At 34.3% G+C, this 11,095-nt stretch overlaps 2 protein-coding genes across 2 annotated transcripts; both read right to left on the bottom strand.

Annotated features, from left to right (window-relative positions):
• Positions 1-7,647: 7,647 nt before the first annotated feature.
• MYCGRDRAFT_95958 (uncharacterized protein) lies at positions 7,648-8,049 on the bottom strand (the record flags this gene model as incomplete). The annotated part of the gene is made up of 1 exon (XM_003849486.1): positions 7,648-8,049. One exon carries the CDS (start codon positions 8,047-8,049, stop codon positions 7,648-7,650), a length of 402 nt encoding a protein of 133 aa, XP_003849534.1.
• A 638-nt stretch (positions 8,050-8,687) lies between these two features.
• MYCGRDRAFT_95957 (uncharacterized protein) lies at positions 8,688-10,565 on the bottom strand (the record flags this gene model as incomplete). The annotated part of the gene is made up of 1 exon (XM_003849485.1): positions 8,688-10,565. One exon carries the CDS (start codon positions 10,563-10,565, stop codon positions 8,688-8,690), a length of 1,878 nt encoding a protein of 625 aa, XP_003849533.1.
• Positions 10,566-11,095: the final 530 nt, after the last annotated feature.

The raw sequence follows: 11,095 nt of genomic DNA, 5'->3' as shown, positions 1-11,095 counted from the left end.
GACAACAGGTAACTCTAGTATAGAGAGAACTAAGTATATATATATATTTGTATATCCTAGGAACACTGCTCTTGTTTAGCCTTTAGCTCTTTCAAAATTCGACTAAATTAGGCGTTTAATAGCTAGAATAAAAGCTCTCGTCGAGGGCTTTTAAACGGGCTACACGGCGTCCGAATCGGCGGCGTATTAGTTGTGTTATAGTGTGTTAAAGTGTTGTAATACAGGTTGTGAACCTTCCTTATGCAATGCCCTAAACAGGGAATATTTCGAGTATAGGGGAGGTAAGGTCGGAATAAGGTTTCGGAGGTAGGGGCCAAATCCCGGAGTTTAGCAAAATTTGCACCCTAAAGGGGGCAACAAGGTAAATCTTTGAACTCCAGTAGCGGCGTAGGTTTTAAGGGCAGCGGAGTAAATGCGGGTTCGTTAGAACGGCCTTAATAAGGGCTTTCGAATAGTGCGTGTTTAGTAATAATCGGGTTAATATTAGGTGTACAATAGAAGTGCGGATGTCGATATACGGAGACTCTAGATCTTTAATATAAGCTAAGTATTACTTTTAAGAGGAGTTATATAATCTAAATATTTTAACTAATAAGATAGCTATAACTAAAAGGCTACTACTAAGAGTAATATAAGTAGTTATAGATATATAGGCTCTAGAGCTTTAATAGAAGCTATATATTACTATTAAGAAAGTAATATATAATTTAAATATATAAAGTAATAATATAGCTACTATTATAAGTCTACTATAAAGAGTAATAATAGTAAATCTAGCTATAGAGACTCTAAATCTCGAATATAAGCTAAGTATTACTCTTAAGAGGGAACATAAACCCTAACTATTTAATATAAGGTAATAGCTACTACTAGAAGTCTATTAGTAAAAGTAATAATAGTAAATCTAGCTATAAGGACTCTAAATCTCTAATATAAGCTAAGTATTACTCTTAAGAGGGAACGTAAACCCTAACTATTTAATATAAGGTAATCGCTACTATTATAAGTCTACTACTAAGGGTAATAATAGTAGATATAGCTATAAAGACTCTAGATCTTTAATATAGATTAAGTATTACTCTTAAGAGAGAAATATAGAAACTAATATATAAGTAAGTAAAATTAACTCTTTTAAGAATCTACTACTAAGAGTAATAATAGTAAATCTAGCTATAGAGACTTTAGATTTTTAATATAAGCTAAGTATTACTCTTAAGAGAAGATATAAACCCTAACTATTTAATATAAGGTAATAGCTACTATTAGAAGTTTACTACTAAGAGTAATAATAATAAATATAGGTAAAATAGCTTAAGGGCTTTAATATAAGCTAAATATTACTCTTAAGAGATAGAGTATAATCTAAATATTTAAAGTAATAAAGTAATATCTATTAAGAATCTACTATAGAAAGTAATATAGATATATATAGCTAATTCGGCTCTAGTTCTTTAAGAAAAGCTATATATTACTCTTAAGAGAATATATATAGTCTTAATATTTAAAGTATTATAATAGCTATTATTAGAAGCCGCCTACTAAGAGTAATAATAGTAAATTTAGCTATAGAGACTTTAGATTTTTAATATAAGCTAAGTATTACTCTTAAGAAAAGATATAAACCCTAACTATTTAATATAAGGTAATAGCTACTATTAGAAGTCTACTACTAAAAGTAATAATAGTAAATCTAGCTATAGAGACTTTAGATTTTTAATATAAGCTAAGTATTACTCTTAAGAGAAGATATAAACCCTAACTATTTAATATAAGGTAATAGCTACTATTAGAAGTCTACTACTAAGAGTAATAATAGTAGATATAGGTAAAATAGCTTAAGGGCTTTAATATAAGCTAAATATTACTCTTAAGAGATAGAGTATAACCTAAATATTTAAAGTAATTAGGTAACGTCTACTAAGAATCTACTATAGAGAGTAATATAAATATATAGAGCTATTTTAGCTTTAGGCCTTTAAGATAGTCTATATATTCCTCTTAAGAGAATATATATAGTCTTAATATTTAAAGTATTATAATAACTAATATTAGAAGCTATCTACTAAGAGTAATATAGATATATATAGGTATAATAGCTCTAGGCCCTTAAGTTAAGCTAAGTATTACTTATAAGGGGGACGTAAAACCTAAATATATAAACTAATAAAATAGCTAATACTATAAGCCTACTAAGAAGAGTAATATAGATATATATAGTTATTTTAGCTCTAATTCTTTAAGAAAAGCTATATATTACTCTTAAGAGAATATATATATAGTCTTAATATTTAAATTAATATTTAAAGTAATATAATAGGTACTACTTATAGTTTACTACTAAGAGTAATATAAGTATATATAGCTATTTTAGCTCTAAACCTTAAAGATAAGCTAAGTATTACTCTTAAGAGGAGACGTATAGTATTAATATTTAAAGTAATATAATAGGTACTACTTATAGTCTACTACTAAGAGTAATTAGAGTAATTATAGCTATATAGAGTCTAGATCTTTAAAATAAGCTAGTTATTACTCTTTAGAAGGGACTTATAGCCTAAATATTTAAAATTATAAAATAGCGTATATAAGAAACCTACTACTAAAAGTAATATTAGTATTTATAGCTACATTAATTATATATCTCTAGATAAAGCTAGATATTATACCTCTAGCGGTATATAGCTTATAATTATAGATACTACTAAGATAGTCTTTATTAAAAGTATAGTAGTAAAAGTAATAAGAGTAAATATAGCTAGATTTGCTCTAGACCTTTAGAACAAACTAAGTATTATTCTTAAAAGAGAATATAGAGCTAAAATATTTAAAGTAATAAAATAACTATAACTAGAAGTATAATAGTAGGAGTAATATAGGTATATATAGCTATATTAATTATATACCTCTAAATAGAGCTAGGTATTACTCTTTAGGGAGGACTTAAAACCTAAAGATATAACTAAGTAATATAGCTACTAGTAGAAGTATACTACTAAGAGTAATATAAGTATATATAGGTAGAGCTATACTAGGGCTTAAAGAGAAGCTATATATTACGCTTAAGAGAGAATATATAATCTTAGTATTTAAAGTAATATAATAGATACTACTAGGAGTCTACTACGAAGGGTAATAATAGTATATATAGCTATATAGGCCTTAGGCCTTTAATATAAGCTAAGTATTACTCTTAAGAGGAGTTATTTAATCTAAATATTTAAACTAATAAGATAGCTATAACTAAAAGGCTACTACTAGGAGTAATATAAGTAGTTATAGATATATAGGCTCTAGGGCTTTAATATAAGCTATATATTACTCTCTAAGAGAGTACTATATAACCTAAATATATAAAGTAATAAGAAAACTAATACTTTAAGTCTACTAGTAAAAGTAATAATAGTAAACCTAGCTACAGAGACTCTAGATCTTTAATATAAGCTAAGTATTACTCTTAAGAGGGGATATATAATCTAAATATCTAAACTAATAAGATAACTAATACTTTAAGTCTACTAGTAAGAGTAATAATTACAAATCTAGCTACGGAGACTCTAGATCTTTAATATAAGCTAAGTATTACTCTTAAGAGGGGATATAAACCCTAACTATTTAATATAAGGTAATCGCTACTACTATAAGGCTACTACTAAGGGTAATAATAGTAGATATAGCTATAAAGACTCTAGATCTTTAATATAAGTTAAGTATTACTCTTAAGAGAGAAATATAGAAACTAATATATAAGTAAGTAAAATTAACTCTTTTAAGAATCTACTACTAAGAGTAATAATAGTAAATCTAGCTATAGAGACTTTAGATTTTTAATATAAGCTAAGTATTACTCTTAAGAGAAGATATAAACCCTAACTATTTAATATAAGGTAATAGCTACTATTAGAAGTCTACTACTAAAAGTAATAATAGTAAATCTAGCTATAGAGACTTTAGATTTTTAATATAAGCTAAGTATTACTCTTAAGAGATAGAGTATAATCTAAATATTTAAAGTAATAAGGTAACGTCTACTAAGAATCTACTACGGAGAGTAATATAGATATATATAGCTATTTTAGCTCTAGTTCTTTAAAAAAAAAAGCTAGATATTACTCTTAAGAGAATATATATAATCTTAATATTTAAAGTAATATAATAAGTACTACTTCTAGTCTACTAATAAGAGTAATAAGAGTAATTATAGCTAGTCTAGCTCTAGGCCTTTAAGATAATCTATATATTACTCTTAAGAGAATATATATAGTCTTAGAATTTAAAGTAATATAAGAGGTACTACTTATAGTCTACTACTAAGAGTAATATAGGTATATATAGCTATTTTAGCTCTAGGCCTTTAGTATAAGTAAAGTATTACTCTTTAGAGGGACTATATAGTCTAAATATTTAAAGTAATAAGATAGCTTATACTACTAAGAGTAATAGGAGTAGTTATAGCTATAGCGGCTCTAGGCCTTAAAGATAAGCTAAGTATTACTCGTTAGAGTAGATATAGGAACTAAATATTTAAAGTAATATAATAGCTACTACTAGAAGTCTACTAATAAGAGTAATAATAATAAATATAGCTATAGAGACTTTAGATCTTTAATATAAGCTAAGTATTACTCTTAAAAGGGGATATATAATCTAGATATTTTAACTAATAAGATAGCTATAACTAAAAGGCTACTAGTAAGAGTAATATAAATAATTATAGATATATAGGCTCTAAGGCTTTAATATAAGCTAAGTATTACTCTTAAGAAGGGATATATAATCTAAATATCTAAATTAATAACATAACTAATACCTTAAGTCTACTAGTAAGAGTAATAATAGTATATATAGCTATTTTAGCTTTAAACCTTTAATATAAGCTAGGTATTACTCTTAAGAAGGGATATATAATCTAAATATTTAAATTAATAAAATAACTATAACTTTTAATCTACTAGTAAGAGTAATAATAGTAAATCTAGCTATAGAGACTCTAGATCTTTAATATAAGCTAAGTATTACTCTTAAAAGGGGATATATAATCTAAATATCTAAACTAATAAAGTAACTAATACTTTAAGTCTACTAGTAAGAGTAATAATCGTGAATCTAGCTACGAAGACTCTAGATCTTAAATATAAGCTAAGTATTACTCTTAAGAGAAAATATATATTCTAAATATTTAAATTAATAGAATAACTAATATTTTAAGTCTACTAGTAAGAGTAATAATTATAAATCTAGCTATAGAGACTCTAGATCTTTAAAATAAGCTAAGTATTACTCTTAAGAGGAGATATAAATACTAACTATTTAATATAAGGTAATAGCTATTATTAGAAGTCTACTACTAAGAGTAATAATAGTAAATATAGGTAAAATAGCTTAAGGGCTTTAATATAAGCTAAATATTACTCTTAAGAGATAGAGTATAACCTAAATATTTAAAGTAATAAGGTAACGTCTACTAAGAATCTACTACGAAGAGTAATATAGATATATATAGCTAATTCGGCTCTAGATCTTTAAGATAATCTATATATTACTCTTAAGAGAATATATATAGTTCTAATATTTAAAGTAATATAATAGCTATTACTAAAAGTCGACTACGGAGGGTAATAGTAGTAAATATAACTATATAGGCCTTAGGTCTTTTATATAAGCCTAGTATTACTTCTTAGATAATATTTAGATCTTATATATTTAGAGTAATAAGATAACGTTTACTAAGAATCTACTACTAAGAGTAATAATAATAGATCTAGGTATATAGGCCTTAGGCCTCTTATATAAGCTAAGTATTATTCGTTAGAGTAGATATAGAAGCTAAATATTTAAATTAATAAGATAACTACTATTATAAGTCTACTACGAAGAGTAATATTAGTATATATAGCTACGTATACTCTAGGTTTCTAATATATACTAAGTATTACTCTTAAGAGAGGATATATTACCTAAGAATATTTTAACTAATAAGATAACTACTACTAGAGTTTACTACTAAGTATAATAAGAGTAGTTATAGCTATATATACTCTAGGCCTTTAAATTTAGCTTAGTATTACTCTTTAGAAATAATATAGAAACTAAATATATTAGTTAATAAAATAAACTCTTTTAAAACCTACTACTAAGAGTAATAATAGTATATATAGCTACTTTAGCTCTTAGCCTTTAAGATAAGCTATATATTATACTTAAGAGGGACGTATAGTACTAGTATTTAAAGTAATATAATAGCTACTACTAAAAGTCTACTATAGAGAGTAATATAAGTATATTTAGGTAGAATTGTACTAGGGCTTAAAGAGAAGCTATATATTATACTTAAGAGAGAATATATAATCTTAATATATAAAGTACTATAATAGGTACTACTAGAAGTCTACTATAAAGGGTAATAATAACAAATATAGCTATATAGGCCTTAGGCCTTATATAAAAGCTAAGTATTACTTCTTAGATAATATATAGATCCTATATATTTAAAGTAATAAGACAACGTCTATTAAGAATCTACTACTAAGAGTAATATAGATATATATAGCTTATTTAGCTTTATACCTTTAAGATAAGCTAAATATTACTCCTAAAAGAGGGCATAGATTTATAATATTTAAAGTAATAAAGTAGATTATATTATAAGTCTACTACTAAGAGTAATAAAAGTAATTATAGCTATATAGACTATAGATCTTTATTATAAGCTAGTTATTACTTTTTAGAAGGTACTAACAAGCTATATATTTAAAATAATAAAATAGCGTATATAAGAAATATCCTACGAAGAGTAATACCGGTATTTATAGCTATATTAGCTATATATCTCTAGATAAAGTAAGATATTACTCTTAAGAGAATATATATAGTCTTAATATTTAAAGTTATATAATAGCTATTACTAGAAGTCGCCTACTAAGAGTAATATAGGTATATATAGGTATAATAGCTCTACGCCTTTAATATAAGCTAAGTATTACTTATTAGAGAGGACGAAAAACCTAAAGATATAGATTAATATAATAGCTACTACTAGAAGTCTACTACGAAGAGTAATAAAGGTATTTCTAGGTAAAATAGTACTAGGACTTAAAGAAAAGTTATATATTACTCTTAAGAAGGAATAAATAGTCTTAATATTTAAAGTATTATAATAGCTATTACTAGAAGCCGCCTACTAAGAGTAATATCGATATATATAGGTATAATAGCTCTAGGCCTTTAAGATAAGCTAAGTATTACTCTTTAGAGGAAACGTAGGACCTTAACATTAGTTAAGTACTATTTATAATCGGCTTATATTAATAGGCGATCCGAAGCAAATAAATTCTATCTAGCTTTTAGAGCCGCTTTAGCAGCCGCTTTTGTAGCTCTAGGCATTGCTACGTACTACGGTTATACTCGACAAAATAGGCTATAAAGGAAGTGCTCTCCGTAGCATCTAGGACAGGTTTAATAAAACATCGAGAGATGTCTTCGATAAGCAACATACATTCTTAAGTTAGAGTACGGAACCCCTTATAGGAAGGTAGACGACAGGACAGAACATGCGTTAACGAATGTATTTGCTACGAATCTGAACTATTAAGGACAGTCCCCTAGCATGTATCAAAAGCACATCGGATAGAGATCCACCGCATCCAAAGCTCACTGCCTAGGGCAATTGAACCCACCATTATTGTTCGCGATAACAGGGAAAACCTTATTAAGCGCCTCGTTGAGACTCTTCTGCGAGTCCCACATGGCGTTGAACTTGAGATGCATGTGGCCTCCAGCCATCTTGTTGCACTTGTAAGCGGAGCGCCCGACCCAGTGAAGGGCATTGTAGGCCTGCTTGCACTGCTTCTTGTTCCACGCACGGCCGATGCGGACGTTGTAGTTGATGACATAGCCTCGGCGGCGGGCTTTGCACTCGTATTTGCCTCCCTGGATGGTTTTGACGGGCGGTTTGGCCTTCGCCTTCTTGGCGAGTGGTTCGCCCATGACGCTTGAGATGAGGCAGGATACCACTAGGGCGAGGAGGAGGAATCGGAAGATTGAGAATTGCATGGTTGCGTCAGATCTGTCGAAGAGTCTGTCGTGTTGAGTGGCCGGATGTTGGTTTCCGGTCGGAAGTTGTGTTTGGTTGTGTCGAAATGAGTGTGTTGTGAGACTGTGTTGAGCAGAGGATGTGCATCGAACTGAAGCAGTCGAATGCGGACGATGCTGCGCTTTAAAACCTGCAGGTATTGATGCCGAGAACAAGGTCATATCCAGAAGTGGTACTCAATAGGCCTCCAACACAATGCTGAACCGACAAAGACTTCTTTGTACATCTGATCGAACATCATGTTTTGAGGCGGTCTCGTTCAGAACCAACGTTCGGCCAAGTCTTTTCAATTGGATGATCAACTGATCGAACGTGTTTGCGGAAATGGACTGGGTCTTTGTTTAAGTTAGCACTCAGGGGTCGGGAAATTAGAGCATTGCGCACAGGAGAGAGCTGTTGATGGGTATTGGGAGACAACTGTAGGAGCTCACGTCGTACAGGGACCTGAAACGAAACGATGGTGTGAAACACAACATGGAGGCGATGGCTGAATTGGGAAGAATGATGTTGAATACTGTCCTACCTTGTCACTGGCACAGTCCGATGTGCGAATGTCCGTTCTCCGTTTCCAACCAAAAACCTCAGCAGTCGCAACATCTTACTGGAAGTTACCCTCAGAAGAGAAGTCGGCTGGTGCTCGTTGTCTCTTCCGAGGCCTCACTGTTCGCAGATGGGACTCATGGTCGTCGTCAATCTCAGCTGGTCGTGAGCGCTTAGATCGCATCGATGAGGCAGACCGACTAGACGGAGCGTTTTCATCATCGTCCGTATCCAAGAGCGAGATCACCTTCGGCTGCGAATTGCGTGCATCCTTTGCTCGCCGGCGTGAGGTTGCTGGGTCTGGAACAGGTGTTGATGACTGACACCGTGCAGGTCTAGCAGGCCGTGCTCTCGACTTCTTGTTCTGGTTGCTCGAGATGGCTTCCCAACTAGAGTGAAGGGACTTTCGCGGATTGCGAACCAACATCTCGACCCGGGGCGCATTCCAGACTGCGACTACATGCGCGAGTGCCTTGCTCTGCGTAACGGCTTTGAGTATCAGTCTGACTCTTTCCGAGCAGCGAATCTTGTACTCCGAGGGCGCTGCTCTCCACTTCCTCTCATCTTCGAGATGAGAGCTCGGGAGGCCTTTGCGATGAACATCGACAGCCATCTGGAGTACGGTGAAGGCGTTGCACTGTACTCTCTTGCTGCTCGCGGGCTCGGTCAGTAGTTCATTGACCTTGTTAAGACCACCGTCCTGATGATTGTTGTAGTATTCGACGCCGTTTTTGCGGTCATGGTACTTCTGAGGTGCAGGTGGATATGGTGCCTGCAATGCGTTGAATAGCTCGCGCGCATGTTGAGGGAGTTTGGCAGCAACTTCCTCAGCATCGTCGCGTTTGACTTCCATCAACCTCAGCTCGTCTTTGTTCTCATGTAACCAAGCGTTCGCAGAGTCGATGTCGTTGATCGAGGGATCCCAGGTAGGGAGAACTCTCTGTGTGTGGTCACCCGTCCGAGGTTCCGGAGCGTTGTCGCAGTCCGAGTCGGAGTCGAGCACGATCAGTTCCTGCGCGCCATCAATCGCATCAAGACCAAAGTCATAGTTGTCCACACCACGCCCAGAATCAGTTCTCTGCGAGGGAGTGGATACTTGTTGACCCGAATGGTTGAATCGATTAACGATGCCACTCGCGAATTGTCCAGGAGGTGCTTTGTAGCTCCAATCTCGCTCGAGCTCAGCATTGAATGACTCCTCCGGATACCGTTGATTGAACCCGTTGTTGAAGCCCTGCTGCGCGAAGTCGTCGTGGGTGTTAGTGAAGAGATGCTGAGTATTGTCGTTCATCAGTGGGAAAGTCGACGGGTCGTTCCATTGTGGATGCGGAGCACTCGCAGAGAAAGGATCGAAGGCGGCTGAGTTGTCCTGGCCATAATGATGGTGGCCTTGACCTCCCGCCCTGAAGTTGAAGTCACTCTCCTGTTGCCCAGCCCAAGGTTTTGGCTGCAGCGTAGGGCTGAGAAACGATGCAGCTTCGTCGGCAGTTAGCTGATTGATGAGCTCGTTTTGGCCTTGAAAGCCATGGTGGTGGTGCTGCAAATCTGGAGCGGCCTGGAACGTGTTGAAAGATCTTAGGCCGCGATCTGTTCGCTGGTTGTTCTGCTCTATTGCAAGCTCGAGGCCCTCGTCACTGTAGTGAGAGAGCATTGGGAGAGGAGTGACCTGATGGTGATTGTGGGTAACGTTGCCATACGCGTTCTCGATCCGCTGCGTGTGGAAGTTGAAGTTGTTGGCGACGTTGTTCTGCGGCGTGTTGAAGGCTTGCGGCGTGTTGAAGGTTTGTGGCGCGTTGAAGGCTTGCTGTTGGTGGTTAAAATCATCAGCATAGGCGAGTTGACCAGCGTTTTGCTGCTCGTTGAGTGTGTTGTTGCTCGGTGCGGAGTCTGTGAGCGTAGCCAGCATCTCCTCGAAGGTCAGCTCAGGAATGTCCATGTTGGTGGAAGACATGTTCGGTGAGTGGTTGATGTGGTGCCTGTTGAGGTGATTGGAGTCAGAAAGGCTCGAGTAGTATAGGGCCTGGTCAGCTGAAGTCGGATTGGTATAAGGAGAAGGAGACCAAGTTGGAGCAGAGCTGAAGCAGATATAGTTATTGAAGACCTCAGAAAGTCTGTGCTTCACTCGCGGGTGTCTGGATGCGCATGCCAGCAGCAGTGTGTTCACATTCCCTCGCATTGTCGCTGATTTCATGCTCCGATTGTTGGAAATCTCGTGTCTATACATGAATATGTCGAGCTTCTGATTGTATTGTCGAGTCTGCCAAGACTGCTCGAGTGAAGGCGAGGTCTTGCCGCTGGAGGTGAAGCGGAAAAGGCTTCATCAGGAGCATTGACAGGATGCCATTGAATCAAGAGGCATGCTTCTCATCGCCAGGTGGGAGAGTGTTATGGATATTGGAGTGGGAGAGAACTTGAAACTTTGTTGACCTTCGAGCTCTTTCGTGAGATGCAAGAACAGAATGACAT

The sequence above is a fragment of the Zymoseptoria tritici genome, chromosome 9 (assembly GCF_000219625.1).
Source record: "Zymoseptoria tritici IPO323 chromosome 9, whole genome shotgun sequence".
Lineage (NCBI taxonomy): Eukaryota > Fungi > Ascomycota > Dothideomycetes > Mycosphaerellales > Mycosphaerellaceae > Zymoseptoria > Zymoseptoria tritici.
This window is presented reverse-complemented; position numbering and strand designations above follow the sequence as displayed.